Source organism: Gossypium raimondii, chromosome 7 (genome assembly GCF_025698545.1).
Source record: "Gossypium raimondii isolate GPD5lz chromosome 7, ASM2569854v1, whole genome shotgun sequence".
NCBI lineage: Eukaryota > Viridiplantae > Streptophyta > Magnoliopsida > Malvales > Malvaceae > Gossypium > Gossypium raimondii.
Window position 1 is genome coordinate 29,931,772 of NC_068571.1, and position 22,834 is coordinate 29,954,605.

The window sequence follows — 22,834 nt, forward strand, 5'->3', positions numbered from 1 at the left end:
ATATAGAAACCACTGAGATTCTTCCCGCTTTGAAAATAAAATAAAAAACCTCCGCAACAAATTTCTATCGAAGGAAAGGAACAGAAGGATCTGTTTATCCGTTCCAGCGTCAGAGGACGTTGGTACTAAGAACTAAAAGCGGTGTCGTGTCATAGATTTGAACTGAAATGGTATAATTACTAGTTAGTTCTCTAAAGTCGAGCTTTTTCACTGTAATACTTGCATTTCACCAATGGCTATCGGCGGTCTGATTTCCAACCGGAGTTTCGGTTCTTTTATCGGTTCAGGTATTTTGTTTTACTTCCTTTAATGAATAGCAATCCTGTGTGGAGATGATTTCAAGGTTTCTTTTAGCTTAATATTTATCTGCTTTTTTTTTTCTTTGGGATTAATACTTGCATTTTCCTCCAATTTATTTGCTCCTGGTTACATTTTGTTTTTTTTTCTTCAGTTTAGTCTCTTTGGATTTGAAGTATACTTTGAAGTGGATGAGAGTAAGTTAGATCCGTGGAATCATTGAAGTTTGAAGAAGTTTAGATAGAAATTTGATTGCATGCAATATTCTTATTTTACTTTGTATTGCGAAGTTGAAGTATGGAGATGATAAATGATGTTGCTATTAGATTGATTTGATAATTTTGTTTTATTGCTGAATTTGGTGATTTAACTGATAAATGGTGTCAACCAATTGATGGATGAGAAAAGGATAATTTCAGGTTTTTAATACTTATTATCTTTCAGTAAAATCCCTTAGGATTGTTTTGCAAAACTGGAAGATTCCTGATTTGGGATTTTGATTGGTTAAAAGTTTTGATGGGTATGAGGTCGGTGTGGACTGTGGGGTAAAAGTTCTTTACCGGTCATAAGCTTTGGGGAATTCGCCTTGTCTTTCCAGGTCCCCTAGGCGTGTATTATATACAGCATCTTGGATTTTAATTGCTTTTTTCCTTCCATTTAGAGATTTCTTCTTTAGGTTCATTGCCATATTTTGGCAATTGCCATGATAAATTAGCACACAAATGAAGGTTCCCTTACGTCATGAATATCTCTGTAATTTGTAGTTTAACTATGACAATGGCAGGTAAAGTATGTCAAGGGGAACAAGCCATTTTGCTTCACAAGGGAGAGAGATCAGGCATTGCTGTTCTGCATGGTAACATGTTTTACCGGAAGTTATGGAGCCAAACAGCAAATGGTTTTTTATCTGGATACACATGCGGCCGATATCTAAGGAGTACTGTTCATTTAGATGAAAACACTTTGAAACCTCTATCAGTTTCACCTAATGGCAGACAACTTATTTCTTCAGTGTCATTGTGCCACTGTAAGAAGTCTCACAAAGTTTCCCCGCGACAAAGAAGTAGAGGAAGTTTTGGATACTATTCTTTTTCAAGTCCAGTGCCTGGAGGTTGCCTTGAGCCAAGTGACAAGGATGGGATAGGAAAAAACAGTACTTCTGCTTACTATAAATCTGAAGAGTATGACATAACAGAAGCAAAGGTGGACTCTTTGCCATCTCCAGATGGAATGAACGAAGCTATTCTAGTTGGAGGAGACATGCAGGAAGCAGTCCCGTTGTGGCAGGATTTTCCAAAGCGCTGGGTTATTGTGCTGCTATGTTTTGCAGCCTTCCTGTTATGCAATATGGATCGTGTGAGTAGTTTTCTTCATGAACAACAGCACTCTAATACCTCTTTACTTGGATGCTGAGTGAGCTGCTTGCTATATATGCCTTTTGCAGGTTAACATGAGCATTGCTATACTCCCCATGTCGAAAGAGTTCAACTGGAACAGTGCAACAGTTGGTTTGATTCAGTCCTCCTTTTTTTGGGGATACTTGCTCACTCAGGTCTGGATCAAATATATTAAAAATGCAGAATTATTTAATTTCCCTCGAGTATGTCCATGCATCAGCATATAATGTGTCAACTTTCTAGCAGTGATGTTGCATACATGAATCTTCCAAGTTTGATGCACACTTTAGCATATAAGTGGTTTTCAATTCAGTGTTTGCTGATGCTAGAAATTTGGTAATCTTTTTAATCTGATATTTACTTTTAACATTCAGATTCTTGGAGGCATATGGGCAGATAAAATTGGTGGGAAGTTAGTCCTGGGGTTTGGAGTTGTCTGGTGGTCAGTAGCTACTGTTTTGACACCTATTGCTGCAAGATTTGGACTGCCATTTTTGCTAATTATGCGTGCTTTTATGGGAATTGGCGAGGTTGGTTCTGCTTTGCTGCTTAGTTTTTAATTTATATCTATACTGCCTGTGGTTAACTACCTACTTCCAAAATTCAAAATTCACATACTGAAGCAGCCTTTTTTGCCTGTACAAAAAGGCTAAGAAGATAGTTTTTTTTTTTAAATAAAGTTAAATTATCAGTTAGAATGAGATGAAAGAATGAGAGGAAAGGAAAAAGATATTCTCATCAACTTAAATGGATTAGAGGTTTCTACTATTTTAATTCCATGTACCTTTCAGTTCTTTTTTAATATATATATTTATTTTTTATAATAATATTAAACCAAATTTATTGTGGCCTCTGTCACTGCTTCCTTATTGAGTTTGCCAACAGTTCCCTACCTTCCTAGAAGAAAGTGTAAAGGATACTCATCTGTTTGAACTATTTTCTTTACAGGGTGTGGCTATGCCAGCGATGAACAACCTACTTTCAAAGTGGATTCCAGTGTCAGAGAGAAGTAGATCGCTTGCACTTGTGTACAGTGGCATGTATCTTGGTTCTGTTATTGGGCTGGCTTTCTCTCCTATCTTAATCAACAAGTTTGGGTGGCCATCTGTATTTTACTCATTTGGCTCCCTTGGAAGCATCTGGTTTGCATTATGGTTGAGAAAAGTGAGTTGCTAATTTCTTTAGCTTTTATTCGAAGTATGTCAGAAGAATCAACATAGAAATCTCTCCTCTGAATCTCACCATTTGTAAGTGATTTTGGCTGAATGATGCTTGTTTTGAGTTCAAAACAAACTGAACCTCTTCATACCATGGTCCTATAAGACATGTTAGAATGCGAGTTGTTTCTGCTCCTGTTATTGCTAAAATGTTTTTGATTCCCAACCTTCTTTTTTCACAAGGCACTCTAAACAAGTAGTTTTGAATATTCTTATAAAAAAAGTGAATGAATCAATGTACTTGCAGATGGATGTCACTCATGACTTAGAAAATTCTTCCTGCCGTTTTTCTGGTTGCTTGTCAGGCATATAGCTCCCCAAAGGAAGACCCTGAGCTAAGTAAAGAAGAAAAGAAAATAATCATGGGAGGCAGCATATCCAAGGAACCTGTAACGGTCATTCCATGGCAATTAATATTATCAAAAGCCCCTGTTTGGGCTCTCATAATTTCTCACTTCTGCCATAATTGGGGAACTTTTATTCTCTTGACATGGATGCCTACATACTATAATCAGGTAACTGAAACGTGCTTCAATGAACAATGTCAACTTTATGCCTGACATTGACTCCAGTACATGCTTTTCATTTGCTTGCTTGCGCCATGTGACCTGAATGTCAGATATTGACTGACTTCTATTAATTGTATTAAGGTAAGGAGAATTGGCAGGCTCTTATAAACATATTAGGTAATAAAATGGTGAAATTGCATTTTAACTCTTATCAAAATTTATAACTTAATTCCACCCCCCACCAAAAAGATAATTTTCTGGCTCCGCCCCTGCCTGTGCTGGCCTTAACCTGCCAGATATGCATCACATCAGTGCTGTGGATTAGATTACGAACATTATTTACTGAATTTCTCACTACCGTTGACCTTTTACGGAGCCAAGCTAGCAGCCAGAAAATTATATTTGAATCTGGATTTTGCCTTCTCATTTACTTTGATATCCAATGTTATTGTGGTTCTCACAGGTTTTGAAGTTCAACCTGACTGAATCTGGACTCCTCTGTGTATTGCCATGGTTGACTATGGCTGCCTTTGCGAATATAGGAGGATGGATCGCAGACACACTAGTGAGCAAAGGTCTTTCTGTAACAACAGTTCGTAAGGCAAGGATCAATTCTCTTTGATTCTTAGAATTTGATTTATTTCAAAGGGTTATTAAATATGCTTGAGAGTACCAACTTTTTTTAATCTGTTTATATCCCTTCTGATTCTTATTTTAAATTCAATCCCAATTCCGTCTTTCCCGTAAGCATCATGCCCTCATGGTGTCACAAGCTATTGAGCAGCTAGTACCAAATTAGAAATTTCAAAGTCAACTTGATCAATTGATTGAACACAAAAGTACACACTGGAGTCTTATGTTTTTTGTATATATACTATGGAGTCTAACATGGCATTAAGCACGACCTTTTTTTCAAGATGAGATGAAAAGATATTTAGTTCTGTAGAAGTGTTGGTTAAGTTATGGTAACACTACTTGACTCATATTCCTTTTATGTAATCATGTCTGAAACCTATTAATTCTGCAGATCATGCAATCGATAGGTTTTCTAGGGCCAGCTTTCTTCCTTACGCAGCTAATCCATGTCAAGACACCTGCTATGGCAGTGCTGTGCATGGCATGTAGTCAGGTATCATCTTGTTTTCTTTCCATATCACTTGAGCTCTGAATTGATGCAATCTAATATTCTTTTTTTATTTCTTTTCAATTATGAGCTTCTTATCGGAACAAACTTCCCTTTAGCTTATAACAAAACCAGTGTGCATGGTAAACTCATGTAAAGAAAAAAAAAGAACTCCTGTCTTAGGTGTTTGGTTTCTGTTGAGATTAAAATCAGATGAAGCTAACTGAACTTTCAAATCTGACTGTGATTTTGATCAATAAATGCTTTTGTCTGGCAGGGATCTGATGCATTCTCTCAATCTGGTCTTTATTCCAATCACCAAGACATCGGCCCACGATATGCTGTAAGTTTCTTATAATACAGTATAAAGTAACATATAATTAAAGGTGATGTTGCTTGCGATTCTAATATCTTGTTACTTTTCTGCTTGTACCATACTTGTGATATGCTTTTGTTAAATTTGCAAGATTGAACCAATCTTTCCAAATGGTTGATTCGATAATTGATAACATCAATCTGATCTTGTGTTATGGTCCCTAGTTATGGATCGAGTCACCGGTCGATTTGTAGGGAAATTGTTTGACTTAGCGGGGCTTTTCCCCTTGTTTTTTCTGCGCGAATGACCTATAACGAACAGGTGGAACTCGTGGAAGGGAGTTCCAGACCTCAGATTCATTGAGAGAGTCTTAAATCTCTTAACTTTTAAAATAAATTCTGACTTCACTTTATTCTTCCAAATTGGCCTCTTTAAATAGAGGTTACATAGTTCAAATAAAAATAAATCTTCCAATTAAGGAAGGACTCCTAATAATATAAAATCTCCTAATTGAATTAAATATCAGCTACGGGAATCTTCTAATAATATTAAAACTCCTAATCAATAATAAACTAATCTAATAGTATAATAATATTATTTGACGTCTAACATGTTCTCTGCCAAGAGCTAGAACTAAGAACAACAGATTGATTATTGAACTTATGATCACTCTCAATATAAAATATCATTATTGAACTTTTTTTTTTTAAATTCTGGATAATTTCCTTAATGAACAATATTTCTTGTTTCGAATGGCATTATTCTTTTTCTGAAAGCAAGTCGTTTGTGTCAATCACAGGGAGTTCTATTAGGATTGTCAAACACAGCCGGAGTGCTGGCTGGTGTTTTTGGGACTGCTGCTACTGGTTACATACTCCAACGAGGTATATGACTGAATCTATGCTTAGAATATTTTACCTTGATGTTGAATTTTTTCTCGAATTTCTCGTATCAAAGTTTATTAATACATCTGCAAATTTCACTCCTGCAGGTTCCTGGAATGATGTGTTTAAGGTGTCAGTTGCATTGTACATCATAGGCACGTTAGTTTGGAACTTATTTTCAACCGGAGAGAAAGTTCTCGACTAAGAAAATGCTATACAAGGGAGAATGGAAGCCTACATAACTAAAAGATAACTTACAAAGTAATAGAAGGAGCAGACATGCCATGGTGCCAGGGTGACTGAAACAAACCCTGCTAAAAACAGCAAAGTGCCATAGTTTAACATGTAAGGCCCTCCTACGTTGGCTGGAAAAATATGTATTTTTCAGGCAAAGTTCCTTCTTTCGTTTCATTTGTGTTTTTATGGTGTATGTGGCAATCCATGAAGCATCTTCTTTGACCATTAAATGCTTACAGGTTATATAATTCATACCAAACTTCCCAATGCAAACTTTCATGATCTCAAGTTTGTTCTGAACGTGCATGCTTCTAGCCGTGCTTTGAGCTTTCAATTAGAAGTGTAGAACCATACTATTTGACCTGATCTTCTAGTTATTTGAAATCCAACGCGAGTGTTGTATATGAATATATATATACCACATACTTTTCTAGAAAATTGAAAAGTGTAGATGATGAAATTTTGGGACCAATTACAATGCTCCACATTTCAGAAATGATAACTTTATATATTTTGTCATTACTTTTCTCTTTAATTAAGTAAGAGGTAAATAATAAAAGTTATATTATCACTAATTAAATTAATTAAGTGATAATAAGAAATTATTTTATCTATAATTAATGAGATAAATAATAAATAAAATAATTTAATTTTTTGGATCAGTCCGATAAAGCGTTTATATTCTATTAGAATTTTTTATTTGAATGACTAGTAATGCAAATGGGGTCACCTTTAAGTTATTTTCTGCATTTACAAGTTTCAGAAAGCTAGAAGCTTTTGAAGGGAATATTATGTAGATTTGAAGCTTTCTTCAAAATCTCAAGAAATTTTGAAGAACTTGAATACATCTTGAATGGCATATCAATTTTGAAAAAAGTTGTATTTCAGTTTTGTTCAACTAAAGAAAGGATGTCTAGACTTGTAACATGTCAAAATTTTCGACTAGACATGTGATACTATTTTAATAATAAATATAGTGAATTTTGAGGAAATTAAAAAAATTCAAATAAAAGTATTATTATGATAATAAAGTGATTTTGGATATGGGAAATAATGGAAAAAATTTTAGACGTGAAAATGTGATGAAAGGATCAAATTACAAATTTTAAAAGTTAGAGGACTAAACTATAATTTAATCAAAATGTGAAAAGTGAGTTTAGTATTGATCAATAGAAGTAAGGATAAGTTGGAAAATGTTCTTCATTTGAGATTAAATTGAAAAGATTTGATAGTATAGGGATTAAATTATAAATTTACCAAAGGGTAAAACTATAACTTTCATTACTTAAGGATGTGTATAAAGTATTAAATTAGATTTATGGAATTCAGGTTGACGAATAACTATTTTTGTGAAGAAAATGTGCTTTGAGGTATAAAGGGTAAACGGTAATTTGACCCAAAAAGGTATTTGGGTATTTTTTTAAGTATTTTACATTGGAAATATTATTTTAATTATATAATTAATTTATCAAATTATTATGGATCATTGGGCTAATGAAATAAAGAATTTGACCTCAAATTTTAAGAAATACGTTTGGTTTACTATAATAGAATAGAGTTGTAATTGAATAGAGTTGTAATGGAATAAAAGCTGTAATCAGTAATTCAATTATTTGGTTGAATGAAATGGAATAAAAGCGTAATAGTATTCTTATGTTTGGTTGAATGGAATGATGTTGTAATATCATAAGGAAAAAACTAAAATGACTAGAATACCCTTAGTAGAATTGTTTTAGGTAGATAATTATTGTTATTGTTATTAAATTTTAATAAGATTATTATTAAAATAATTTAATAAAATAATAAATAATTTAACCATATTTTAACATAATTATTATTAAATATAATTTAATAAAATAATATATAATTTAATAAAATTATTAATATAATTATTATATGAATTAAAAATCATAATATATAATACTATAAAAATAATATATAATCTACATTATTATTTTAAACTGCAATACATATTTAATGTGTTAAAATATCATTAGTGAAACAAATAATTTAATTATTCTACAATAAAAAACAAAATATTAGAAGTAATAAATAACTTGAGAATTATATTTCACATCCAAACATAATATTCATATATTAACAAAAAGTTACATGATTTCATTAGTTTATATGTCATAATCAACATGTTATAAAATTTTACAACATCAAAAAGTTACAACATTGTAATGACATTCTATCATGTCATTATACCATCCAAATATTACAAACACAAAAAATTACCAAAATATCATCAACACAACCATGATTTTTAATGGTCAGCAAGAAATCTTCTGACCCATTCCAACCGCACAAAAGAAGGTAAATAAAAGAAAATGAGCATTTGCGTTGGATGATCTGGAATTTTGTTCAATGCGCTATAGCGCTCATCCTCAGTTAAACCTTCTACTTCACATAATGTTGGATATAATGTTAGAGCTCTTTCTTGAATGGTCATTTCTGACTTTTGTTGAATTAGCACTTCGGAGGCAATACTCTTCCTAATTTCAACCCCAATGGCCTGTATGTTTTCCGCCAATAAAGTGACAGCATCATGAAATGAAGTAGAAGAAATATGATCACTTGCATCAGAAATCTTTTTTTTCTTCTTTGAAAATGTGGAATCACCTTAGTTTCTAGCTGGTTGCGGTTATGTAGCTGAAAGATCCATGTCATCCAAAGAAACATCAGCTTCGCATCCATAGAAATCGTTTCTTTCTTAATAAGTATTTGTAGTAGCTACATCCTCAACATCTATTTCTTCAATAATATCAGCGACTTTTTGAGCATCTTTCCTAGTGGCTCGATCTTTTACGTAGATGGCAATAAGTTGGTCATAATAAGGGAAACTACGATGTTTGAATTGACTGACTTCTTTATGACTCTATAAAAATAAGGAATTCATATTAGATACGAGTTTGGCCAAAATAAGATAATAAATACTTGAAATAATTCTTACATTTATATATGAGTTCCACACCGCATCTTCAGCAACAACAAGCTGCCTATGCTCATCCCAACCAAAACCGCTATTGTTTTTTCCACTAAGCATGTCATAAATGATTGACCAATCCCTTTTCAATGTCCTAATCCTCTATTCAAGATTAGGTTTAGCCTTATACATGGCATTGGGTAAAACTTTTTCTAACATTTTCTTCAACTCATTTAAACAATCGGCTTTGAATCCCGTATTAGCATTGAAGGTTCCAACATTGTGCAAGTCGACCATACAGGCAACCAACGCAACATCTTCTTTTGGAACCCATTTTCTTTTAGTTCATCGAGAATTTTTGGAAGAAACACTTGATTGTGAAAACCTAACATAACTATCTTAAGTAAAAAAATAAATTAAAATTAAGTTCAATATTATGAATCAAAAGTTCAACACTTTATAGAATTATAACACATGATGAATCAAAAGAAAATAAATTACAATTCAACAAGCCTAGTACAATACAAAAAACAATTCAAACACCACCAAAGTTTCATAAACTAGATACATGAAATAACGTAAACAAATTAACGTTTACTATTTTTACCCTAAACCTAACTAATCTCTAGATGCTTGCCATTCATCGAACATTTGATTAGCTAGTTCCATCCTCCAAGTAGCCCATGCATCCAATGGATGAATATTTACGATATTCGGTTCATCGTCATCTATCACATTACTAGGTAACCATTCTCCCAACTCCGCTTCAATAGGATCATGACTTATATAGGTTCGAATAAAATTATGGAGCAAACAACATGCAATAATGATTCTATTGTGCAACCTCATAGGATAGAATGATGGACTCCTAAGTATTCCCCATCTAAGTTTTAATAACCCAAAACATCTTTCAATAACATTACGTGCTGAAGCATGTTTCATATTGAAAAATTCTTTCGGAGTACTTGGCTGGTAACCCTGACGCCACTCATTGAAATGATATCTTTGTCTTCTAAAAGGTGCAAGAAATCCCTCACAATTTGTGTATCCAACATCAACTAGATAATAGCAACCTATAAAAAAAAACTATTTGTCATGGTTAATTTCCCAAAAAAGTATAATCTTAAAGATTAATTCAAAGTCCTCTATTTTGCAATTTACCATGAGGAACTTTTAGTCAATGTCTCCTACTAATGGTATCTCGAAGAACCCGTCCATTAGCAACAAAACCTTCCCAACCAGGAAGAACATAAACAAAATGAATATCAGGTGTACAAACACCTAACATATTTGTTGCTATGTCACCTTTTCGCGTTTGATATCTAGGTTTATCAACTGTTGGAACCCTAATCTTGATGTAGGTTCCATCTAAAATACCTAAGCAATTCTACATCACATGTATAAAACCTTGAGTTAGGAAACTATATTTAAATCTAAATAAACTAAATTATGTACAAGCTATATATAGAACTCACTCAAATACCTTGAACCATTTCCACCTTGGGTCTGTAGAATTAGCTGTAATTGATTTTGCCTTTTTAAATAACACATCTTGTAAGCGTATAACAACATTTAAAACATTGTGAAATGATCCGCTAATGGTTTCCCGAACCTATTAAAGTGATGCTTGATAACTCAATTTTTAAGGTGATGAAAAATTATTTGTAAAAACATTGCCACTTGCTTATCAACAAGCATGTTCCTTGATGACTTCAATTCCCCTAAAGTTTGTAACATCTCACATAGTTTAAAAAAGGTAATTATATTCATCCTAACTTGTTCAATACAGGTCTCGTCACTAGCATATACAAGTCTTTTCACATAATCTCGTTTTGCATAAAAATCTAAAATATAGGATCTAATCCTTGGTCTATAATGTAGGCTATGGATGACACCCAATGTAACTAAGAACCAACTCGCAACTGTACACATTTACAACCATATTGTCAATGTAGACGAGCCATTATTGCAAGATATTAAAGTGTTACATATCTTCAAATTGTAGTAAAAGGGTCACATTTCTCCAATACTAATTTCAATAATAGTAAAATAAAATCAAAGAATTTAATTGCCAAAGAACTTATAGTGATTTAGTGAATACAAGACGCTCAACTGTGGGTGGAGGAAGCAATCAAACAAGCTAAAGAAGAAGAGGAAACAATAACACACTTGTGATACCCAATTATTGCCCGGGGCCCAAATAAAATACAACCAAACCCAATAAAGCTTGGGTCAATCCTAACCCAATTACAAAGCCCAATTGGCCTAAGGTAACAGAAACCCTAACCAGCAGATAGCCTTGGCGCCGCACGTCCCCACGTTGTAGCAACCGCCCATCACCCACGTTGCTTCACCCACGATCAGCAGCTCTGTATAACGCCGATTTCACTTGCTAACCACGGATAGCAATATAACAAAAATGTAAAAGAGGGGGTTTTGTCCTTTATTTTAGGCTATATAAAGCCAAATAGAGATCTGAAAAAAGGTTACGAAATTTGTATCACAAAAAAAAACCATTGAAAATACAAAGGGAGAGAATCAAATAGATTTTAAAGGTTATTTTGCTTTTTCCTTTCTTCGTTTTTCTCCTTATTGTTTATATGTTCGTTACATTTTCTTAAACGAAAAGAAAAGAGAAAGAATATACTTACCTGCGAGAAAGAAACCCTGTTTGCTGCCGAATCGGAGTTGGAGAGAGGCCGGAGGTTGCGGCGGCTTGGGGGTTTGGGTTAAGGAAACCCTAGCAGAGCACCCCCCTTTTCCTTTTATTTTGTTTTAAAGCAGAAATATGAATTTTTTAATTTTTTTTAAAAAGGAAAAAGAAATTTTTTGTTTTTATAGTTAAAGCAAAACGACATTGTTTGGAAGGGGATAGGATCCGCGCGTCGACTCGACCCGGTCCCAGGATCCGCGCGTTTCTTAATGAATGGGCTAATTGTACTTTTAGCCCTTCTGATTTTCTACTACTTTGTAATCAAGTTTTTTTTTTTTTCAAATCTGCCCAAAATTTTTTCTTTGATTTCATTTAAATCCTGCGCAAAATGCTGTGTTTGAAGGGCAGGAATATTTTTCTTTTTGGTCCCTTTTATTATCTGAGCATTCGCTTTGGTCCCATTTCTGTTTTATTTATTTGCAGATTTGCCCCAAATTTCTGATTATGTTTATATTAATCCTTCTGTCATTTTTCTCTATTGTTGTATTGTTTGTTATTATTATTATTATTATAATAATAATTATTATACCTACATATATAAACGCATAGGTATGTTAATATATATATGTATTTATTTTAAACGTTTTAAATACATATACATATTATATACATATTTTATTATTATTTTGCTTTCATAGTTTTTTTTACATATATATATATATATACATATATACATTTATATTTATAATATTTATACGTTTTCATATGTTATAATTTATATATGTTTATACATTTTTATAATATATATATACATACACTATTCAAAATTATTATAAATATATTTTCCGCATTTTTCTTATATATACATATTTTCATAATTTATTAATATCTTTTACTTATATTTTTATTTATGTATTTATTTATTTATGTATTTATTTATTTTTTAGATACCTATACATATTTTATATTTTATTTTCATAACTTTTATATACATGTTTTAATATATACATATACAAATTTTAAAATTTACTTATATATCATATTTTATTTTGTGAATACATATACATATAATTTAAATTAAAGTAATGGTTTCATGTTATGCATTTTGTCATACTTTTAAAGAAAATATATTTTGGTTTTGTCAAAGCATTAAAATCATCATATTTTATAAATTTTCAAAATATTTGGCATTCATGATTCTCGAGAAAGATCGTGTCCTAACTTACTGGATTGCGATTATTTCTCGATGAATTTAGAAAACCAAGTATTTATTTTGCAATAAATTCACACAAATTTCAAATAAAAACTTATTCTCGGGAACCCAAAAATGTCGAGTCGTAACTTACTGGTCATGACATTTTGTTATCTCGAAATAAGAATTTCTAAAATAAAAGGTCATATTCGGTATTTGAAATTTTGAGAAATTGTGCTCTAAATTACTGGGTTTCGATTTTCTTCATTTGACCTAAATAACCGAATATTCTTAGATTTAACTGTGTGAGTTTTAAAATCAAAAGACAAACTTAATTTTGAAGATTTAAAAATATTGTGCCCTAACTCACTGGGTGTGATGTTTTATTTCTTTGAAATAAGAATGTTTTATTATTTTAATTCATTCACGAGTTAAAAGTTTTCTTTTAAAATCTTTTCAAATTTTCGATACCAAGACATTAAATAATCAATTTGGTACTGATTTTGGGCGTTACGAGGGTGCTAACCCTTCCTCGTGCGTAACTGACTCCCGAACTTATTTTCTCAAATTTCGTAGGCCAGAATTGTTTTTAAGGTGAGCCGGTCACACCTCAATCAAGGATCTGTGGAGACTCCAATTTTTATTTTTTTTAAAAAGTCGACAACTAATTTTTTGTTTTCAAAAAAAATGGTTTCGACAACACTATCAAAGAAAAATGAAAAATACATATTAAGAATCTTTACAAAGCACAAAATAGAAATTACAACTATCTTTGCAAGTAAAAATCTTGAAATTCATTTCTTTTCAATTACCCAAAAAGAAAAAAAAAGAAAGAAAAGAAAAAAATGTGTTTTATGGATTTGATTAATTGATTACCGACGTTTAATAATTATTTTAAAACAAATACCCATTTGATTAATATGAATTTAATAATTTTTATGAGAAAAGAAAATAATGTCTTAATTTCTTTTATTTTGTATTAACTCAATTCGGTTATTGGTATATAGTGTGTTAAATATCTTAAAAATTATATATTTTAAAACATTCGGTTATTATTTTATTTAAATAAAGTCTAAAACTCCATAGACATTACATTCTTACCATAACATGATTTGTTTGTAGCATTTTAATTTTTTTTGTTTCGTTTGTTGAGATAATTTTTTAGTGTTAATTATATTTTTAATCAAACAATATAAGTAATATAAAACATTGTTTGAAGACCAAAATTAAATATATCATAAATTAAATATATCGAAAATAAAAACAGTTTAATAATATCTCAGTACACCAAAACAGGTCTTTAGCGGCGCTTTTTAACGCCACTAAGCGCCGCAAAAAAGGCCGCTAACGAAAATGTCGCAAACGTTTGCAGCGTTTACAAACAAAAACGCCGCTAAAGACCATGTTCTTTAGCGGCGCTTAAAAAAACGCTAAAGAACATGTTCTTTAGCGGCGCTTAGAAAAAAAACGCCTCTAAAGACCATGTTCTTTAGCGGCGCTTAGAAAAAAACGCCGCTAAAGACAATGTTCTTTAGCGGTGCTTAGAAAAAAAAAGCCTCTAAAGACCATGTTCTTTAGCGGCGCTTAGAAAAAAACGCCGCTAAAGATCATGTTCTTCAGCGGCGTTTATTCTTAAGCGCCGCTAAAGAACATGAAAAATAGTGGCGCTTTTTTTAAAACCCCGCTAAAGAACATGTTCTTTAGCGACGCTTTTATACAAAAACGCCACTATTTTTGGGATTTTTTTATATTAAATTTTTTATTTTTTCAGCCCTCCTGTAGCAACAAATCAAAAGCAACCAGATTTAAACCAGCCAAAAGCAATAAATTTATATAATATTTCAAATTAAACAAATAAAATAATATTAATATCAATAAATAAAAGTGAATTCATAGTATTTTTGCAAAAATGTTAAATGTTAAAATGATAAAAATATTTATGTCATACACTATGAAGGCGGAAGTTGCGACTGAAACATCTTCATCACAGCCTGAAGCTGTTGCTGGAGTTCGTCGTACTTTTTGGCCTGCTCTGCTTCTCTCGCTGCAGCTTCTGCTTCCCTCGCTGCCGCCTCTGCTTTAAGTTGTAGCTGGAGTTCTTTATATTTCCTTTGAACCTCAACTGTGGTCGCTTGCATCTCAGCCATCTGGTCTTTCAACCTCTGAACTTCAGCTTGAGCCTGACTCCCCGAAGCCATGTATTGTGGGAGCTGGATCCAAAATATTGGGTTGGGCTAACAAAAGATCCTTGAAATCGAACCTGACCATACCTTTCAGGACTCAAAACTTCAGTAATAATCCGGTTATCAATGTCTTCAAGATGAACAGAACTATCACTAGAAGCAATCGCTTCGTACTCCGTCTTTTTATCCTTTAGTTTTTCCTAATAAATAAATCACATAGTTAGGAACGCAATATTATATATTAAAAAACATATGCAACATAAGAATAGTCGCATTATAAGCAATGAATTAAACCATTAGAAAATAAACACTAAAAATAACTAAAATAAGTCAAATCGTATTAAGTAAACGTACCATTATTTCACCAGCTTCAAGAGTCATGGGAGATCCATCTTTCTTCTTATGTGTAATTTCAAAAAGTTGAAGGCGTCCAACTTTTTGACCGGACGACAGTTCCTACAATATGGTAGTATAAATATTATTTAACAGAAAGTTATACATATTCGACAATATTAAAAAAATTAAAAATACCTCCACCTCAGCTACACATGCAAAACTTCTCGACCCGGCTGTGTGGGTGAATTTTTGTTTCTGCCTACTGCTTTTTCCAACTTGTTCACGATCCTACGTTATGAAATTTTTAGTACGTAAATAGAAAATACTATAAACCAAAATAATTACAATAGTTTGGAAGTACGTCATACCTCGCCTTTCTTCGAATGCCAAAATCTAACCGCATCTTCCCATTGGTACCTCAACATACCCGGCGGGACATTTTGCAATTTCTCATCGAGGGTTGTTTTTGTTTTATAATAATTTTTCTTCAAAGTACTTTTATTGTCTCTCCATCTTTTTCCCAATGCCTTCTTTACGTAAGCATCCGAGACCTCTAAAGTTATGTATACAAGTTATATATTATAACATAAAGTATTATGTAATTTATGTTGTTATTATATATAAGTTATGTAAATTATTATGTAAGTTATGCAAGCTTAAATATAAGTTATGTATTATAGAAGTTTTGTAAGATATGTAAGTGGTGTATTATGTAACTTATGTAGAAAACTTATAAACTTAATACACATATATTTTATTTCTCCCAAATTTAGAACACTTATTTAGAAAATGAAGTAAATTTAATACTAATAAATCTTAATACAAATAAATTTAGAAAACTTTTTAGAAAACTTATAAATTTAGAAAACTTATATAGATATTAAAACAATTAAGTACAATTATTTTGAAAACTTACAAATTGTATAGTAACAAGTTTTAAATATAGGTTATATACCCATACCATATATGGGGTGATATATTAAAATATTGGTTTTAATAGATATTAAATTATCATTTACAAATCTTTTTAATTTTAAAATGTTACTATTACAAAAATGAAAGATAGGTTAAAATGCCCATATTAATATATGTAATATAAAAAGAATATAAATTTAAATATTTACGATATAATATTTCGCCCAATATTTTAATATTTACGATATAGTATTGCAAACCGAAACATCTTGCTTTTTGGCACGATTGATTGCTAGGAAACCATCTTTTGTGTTCAATTTCTAAGCATTGCAAACTCTTACCAATTAAGTAAAATATTTCATTATCAAATAAATAAAACCTAACACATGCTCATGATCACTTGCATTTTTAAGCAAACTGTAAACGGACTGATTTGAATCAGATTACAAACCATAAATCGAAAGTTTAGAAACCGAATTCATAGTTTACAAACCACAAAATGAAAGTGGAACCCAACATTATATTTCAACAGACAGTATTAAATTAAAAAATAGTGATAACTTGTAATCGAGAAAACATATGAAAATAGACAAACTCCAGTTAAGTAGTAAAATCATACAAGAAATCAAAGACAGTAGGAAACAAACAAAGAGTATATATATATGACCTTAAAAATCATACTAAAAAACAACATGGCTTAATAAAATTCAACTTAAAAATGTAAACTCTTTACCTGGAAATGTAATTGGTCGCACCACATTTAATGAATGCTTTATAAACTAATAAATTAAACTAAACTAGACATCAAAGTTCCATACTTTGAAAACAGTACCAAATGAGTTCAACACATAAACAGTAACAAAGCATGTGTTCTGTACCTTCAGAACGATGACAAAAACTGAAATGAAAGCAATGAAATGGGTTGACCAAAATCTGGAGAAGAAAAACACAAGTTAAAATCAGTTCCTAACAAATTAAACCACAGACAAAAACAGTAATGAACAATAGAAGCAGTACCAAATTGACTGAAAATAACCATGTCAAATAGTACAAAACGAGTTCAACAAATCAACAGTAACAAAGCATGTGTTCTGTACCTTAAGAACAATGAAGAAAAATGAAATGAAAGCAATGAAATGGATTGACCAAAAACTGGAGAAAAAAAAACAATAGTTAAACACAGTTCCTAACACCCTAAACCATTCAAAAAAACAGTAATGAACAAAGTTCCTAACACCCTAAACCATTCAAAAAAAACAGTAATGAACAATAATAGAAGCAGTAACTTACCTTCACGATCGAGGATGAACAAAAAGGTCGAAGACACCGAAAACCCTAAAGACAGAGAACACACCGAAAACCCTGAACTAATAAGAAAGCAAAATCAAAATTAAAAATACGACAAAACCCAATCTATAAATACAAAGAATCTGGCATTCGAACCTTAAGATGTTCGTCGACGTTGTCCCTCTTCTTTGCCGCAAATAAGTATCGGCTTTCAACAAATAGAATGTCGTAACTGGCCTTTTTAATGATTTTTTTTTGCAATAAACCGAAATGCACAAACAGAGAGATGAAAGAGATGAAGAAGATGAAGAAAACGGAGGGGAAATGGGAGATGCTGCGCTGAACTTAGGATTAGGGATTTGAGATGGGAAATGGGGCTGGCTGCGGGGATATACCCCAAAACGATATCCCCACAAAACGGCGCAGTTTAATCTTAATATATTAGTGGCTCTTAAAAGAAAACGCCACTAACCTAACAGCTTTTGCGGCGCTTTGAGAAAAAACGCCACCGAACCCTATACTCGTCAATGAAACGGCGCCGTTTTCTTCAATTTTTAAATTACAATTTCCGGCGTTTTGGTTCCAAACGCCACTAAATATTCACATTATTTAAATTACAATATAGTGAAAGCAGAACGAAGCCGTTTTGCAAATTTATTTGCGGCGTTCCTAAAAGAAACGCCGCTAAAGCCTACCTATTGCGGCATTTTGAGTGAAAACGCCACTAATCATTCAATTTTATTAATATTTTATATGTCTATTTTTATAACTATTTATTTTTTTAATGCATTCTAAAATTGGATAAATGTTATGACATTATTTTAAATTGATGCATTAATATGAAATTATTAATTTCATTTCAATTAAAACAGTTTAAAATTATGACTCAGGTTTAACATATTCCTTTTTTTTTGTACAAATTTAAAAAAAAATTCCATTTTATATATGTAAGTATATATGTATGATTTAAATACTATCAACATTCCAATTTATAAATTATTCACACCATTCCAATAATGTCTTACAATTTTAGTTTTATGCTCTAAGTTATGCAAATCTTGGTAACGTATGCTACCTCGTACCCAAATTTAAACTGTTTCATCATACATGATATCGTGCCATGCATATATATATGTTTCCCTAAACCCTGTCGGTTCTAAACCTAATAATGACATAATAAGAAGTAAAAAACATGGTATTCGAATTTGTTTTGACTTCTGTATCAAAATACCAAGTCAAAAACCCTAAAACCGCCACAACATTAAACCCTAAATTGTAAATCATACAAACCCTAAATCTAAAATGCAAGAATCAACATCATAACCCATAAATAATTAACGCTAAATCATAAACCATAAACTTGAAGCCCTAAAATATTAAATTTCATTATCTTATAAGCCGTAAATTGCCTAACCTGATATTAACAGTAAAATGTAAACTCTAAACCTTGGACACAAATCCCCGAGCTGTAAACCTAAACTCTGAATCCATATCGTCAAAATTGTAATCCTAACATAATAAACATTGTGTAACGAACCCTAAAACCCCAAACCACATACAATTTTTTATAAATATTAATCCGGAAATTGCAATATATTATTTCTTTTTTGCGGCGCTTTTTCAAAAAACGCCGCTAAGACCACTAGATCCAATCAAAAGCGGCGTCGTTTTATCGTCCTATTGCAGACATATTTGCAGCGTTTTATCGAAAACGCCAAGAAGGAATATAGTGAAAGCGAGCAAGCCGTTTTGCAAATTTATTTGTATGCGTTTTAAAAGAAACGCTAAAGATATTTATTGCGGCGTTTTGAGTTAAAACGCCACTAGTTATTCAATTTTAATAATATTTTATATGTCTATATTTATAACTATTTCTTTTTTAGTGGATTTTCAAATTGGATAAATGTTATGACATTATTTTAAATTGATGCATTAATATGAAATTATTATTTTCATTTCAATTAAAATGGTATAAAATTATGACACATATCTAACAATTTTTTTGTACAAATCTTAAAGAAAAATTCCATTTTATATATGTAAGTATATATGTATTATTTAACTACTATCGGCATTCCAATTTATAAATTATTGACACTATTCCAATAATGCCTTACAATTTTAATTTTATGCTCTAAGTTATACATAGAAAATTTTAGTACCCTTATGATGTCCGGAAATCAATACATTACTAATTATGCATTGTTTTTACTTTGAATATTATAAATCCGAATTCAATATCCAATCGATCCCGAAATTTTTCGAATATTAAACCAATTTTTAAAACTCAAAAATATAAATTATAACTTTATAGTTGAAGAAAAAGGCAAATTGCATTTACTCAGGTTTGAAAGGGCGTTTCAACGGAAAGAATGATAAACGACATTGTATCCATTGATTTTAGCAACAATCACCTTAATTAATAATTTTAATGCTGAAATATTGTCTCCTGCAGTTGAAATTTAGTGAAATTGAATTTCATGCGCCTGCTTCTTTTAAACTATGATCAAATAGGAGAATAGTAGTGATAGCGCATATATATATTAAACTCGTATAAACCATAAGCCCGAAACGCTAAAACTTTGCATCGTAACCCTTAAATCATTAACGCTAAACCGTATACGATAAAACTTAAATATTAAACCGTAAAACCTAAAATTTTAATTGGCTATTTTCGCGGCGTTTTTGCATAAAACGCCACTAATACCAATACAGAAAACAAAAGTGGCGTTGTTTTAACGAACATTCCACCAAACAGGAAAAGCATCTTGCCGAATTATTTGCGGCATTTACTTCCAAGCGCCACTAAAGCAATATAATGAAATAAAACGAAGCCGTTTTGCATATTTTTGTTCCGGCGTTTATAAAGGAAACGCCGCAAACTAGTTACTTATAGCGGAATTCGTTAACAACAGCCCCGAAATCCGTATCTTTTGTGGCATTTTTTACTGAGCGCCACTAAAGCAATAATAGGAAAAAATAAAACGATACAGTTTTGCTGAATTTTTTACCTCAGATTACTTACCTCTACCGGTGTTTCCATCAAAACGCCGCTATATCCCGATATTTGGCGGTGTTTTTTTAATAAGCGCCACTAATACTAATCCTCCTCAACACCAAACGGTGCGTTTTAGTACCGATATTTGTGGCACTTTTTGTAATACGCCGCTAATACTGTTCTTTAGCGGCGTTTTATCGTAAACGCCACTAATTTTAATATACCTCAAAATCAAATGTTGCGTTTTGGTTAAGGTATTTTGCGGCGCTTAAAAATAAACGGCACTAATGATGTTCTTTTACGGCGTTTTTTTAAAAACGCCACTAACACTAATCTACCTCAAGACCAAACGGTGCGTTTTGATTAAGATATTTGCGGCGCTTTTTGTAATACGCCGCTAATAATGTTCTTTTGCGTCGTTTTATCGTAAACGCCACGAATTCTAATATACCTCAAAACCAAACGCTGCGTTTTAGTTAAGGTATTTTGCGGCGCTTACAAATAAACGCCACTAATGATGTTCTTTTACGGCGTTTTTTTAAAAACGCCACTAGTTGTTCGGGTTTCTGCGGCGTTTTAGGATTAGCGCCGCTAATGCTCAATTTTTAGCAGCGTTTGTTTATCAAACGCCACAAAATATGCCGCTAAAAGCCTGTTTTGGTGTAGTGTCTTAAAAGATTAAAATAGTTTTAAATGAAACATATCAAAAATAAAAACATATCAAAAATTAAATATAACCAAAATGTTCTTGTTTAAAGTAAAAAGATCAAATCTGAATTGTAAATGTAGTTTAACATGTATATATTGTCTTTTCCGTATTACTAGAAAAGAGTAATGGTATCATCATTCCAGTGGAGATATTTGTTTATGTCCCTTTTCCTTGTTAATTTTTTTTTGTTGTTGTTGACTCTTGGCATTTGGCAGCCTACGAGGGTGTGCTGCTCTTCACCTTGGCAGCCTCTTTTTCCATTAACAAATTTAATCTTTCCAAAGTTGAACACATAACCAACTTACAACAAAGACATTGGGAGGGTATTGTTACCTTAGCACACCCTTGAGTGATATTTTTCCCCTTCTTGTTGCTACCTTCAACCTACAATGATGACCAATAAATTAATTTCTTTTAGGAGTTACAGAGGATGATCAAATAGGTTCACAGATCCCTTAATTACTTTGATGATGAACGACTCGATGTGCATAAACAAATGACTCAGCATTCTACCACTTAAAAGATGATTTGTTCAAGGAGTGGATAGATTTACTTTAAAACTAGTTGCTATTGTTGAAAGATGCATAGAACACGGGCATATATCACTTTGAAGTTCTTACTTATAAATACATGCAATGAATCTCATCATAGCATAGGTTGCAAGACAATTTTGCCAAGTATATTCAAGGATAACATGAATTACATGTGAGACATGAAACTTACCAATATGCTTATTTGCAAAAATAAGAAAAATAAGAACTGCTGCTCCTCTCAACTCCTCTTCCTGTAAAAGATTCACACTTGAAACTTGTCCAGAAGAAGCATTAATGAAATACATAAAACAAACATTGACAAATAAATTAGGATATTGTAAACACCAAGTAAGCGCTGTTGGTTACAGACATATAAACAAGTCATCATCACATTCTAGGGAGCAGAAAGAAGGTTTTCATGTAGCATTCTTTCTTTTTATCAAACTTCTAAAATACAAATATTACTATAGTGGACCATGAGATCAATGTTACCGCATGCAAAGTAATCTATATATCATCTTCAATGCATGGAATATATATACGATATACCATAGCAAGGTTTTAGGAAGTTTTTAAGAAAGAGGATGGTTAATATTTATAAGATATACCATAGCAAAGTAATCTATATATCATCGTCAATGCATAGAATGTTACTACAGAGGCTGGTCTATACTAGAAGCACCGTTTTATTGAATATGAGAACAAAATATGAACCATATACTAAAATTGAATAGGATGATTAATCTTTTTGTCTGTCATGAACACACGAAAGCATAGATGTAAACTTTTATTTTATTTCAACACTTTTAGACATTGAGATAACTTGGAATAACGCTAATAAATTAAACCCCAAATCCCAATTATAAAAGTGGTACAAACAGTGGCATCCCATGAATACAACATTGAAATGCTATGACAGACTCAAAGTTAGTTTGTTCTAAAGGTAAAAAGAAAACGGAAATTCACTTATTAGCCATGGGATTGTTAATAACAATAGTTATAAAATCTAGGCATACACCTCTTTTACAACTTAAAAGAACTTACGGGATGTCATATAAGTTTGAGAGCAAAAACTATTAGCTTAATTAAATTTCTAAGCGGCCAAATGTAGACTCATAA

General features: G+C 31.8%; 1 protein-coding gene and 1 long non-coding RNA gene across 3 annotated transcripts; one reads left to right on the forward strand and one right to left on the reverse strand.

The window, feature by feature from the left end:
- Positions 1-6,253, forward strand: LOC105797011 (ascorbate transporter, chloroplastic). 2 transcript variants are annotated; one of them, XM_052633525.1, is made up of 12 exons: positions 2-287; positions 452-494; positions 1,082-1,653; positions 1,742-1,849; positions 2,069-2,224; positions 2,643-2,858; positions 3,217-3,426; positions 3,884-4,021; positions 4,448-4,549; positions 4,821-4,886; positions 5,659-5,743; positions 5,851-6,253. In XM_052633525.1, the coding sequence occupies exons 3-12, from the start codon at positions 1,159-1,161 to the stop codon at positions 5,946-5,948; spliced, it is 1,674 nt and encodes a 557-aa protein (XP_052489485.1). In that variant the 5' UTR covers positions 2-287; positions 452-494; positions 1,082-1,158; the 3' UTR covers positions 5,949-6,253. The 2 variants fall into 2 exon arrangements, with proteins under 2 accessions (XP_012482369.1, XP_052489485.1); XM_012626915.2 differs by lacking the exon at positions 452-494 and having other exon boundaries at positions 1-287.
- A 9,037-nt stretch (positions 6,254-15,290) lies between these two features.
- On the reverse strand, positions 15,291-15,563 carry LOC128042407 (uncharacterized). Its single transcript, XR_008197752.1, has 2 exons — positions 15,469-15,563; positions 15,291-15,393 (listed from the first exon to the last, which is right to left on the reverse strand). It is a non-coding gene; the product is annotated as an uncharacterized LOC128042407 (long non-coding RNA).
- Between the last annotated feature and the right edge of the window lie 7,271 nt (positions 15,564-22,834).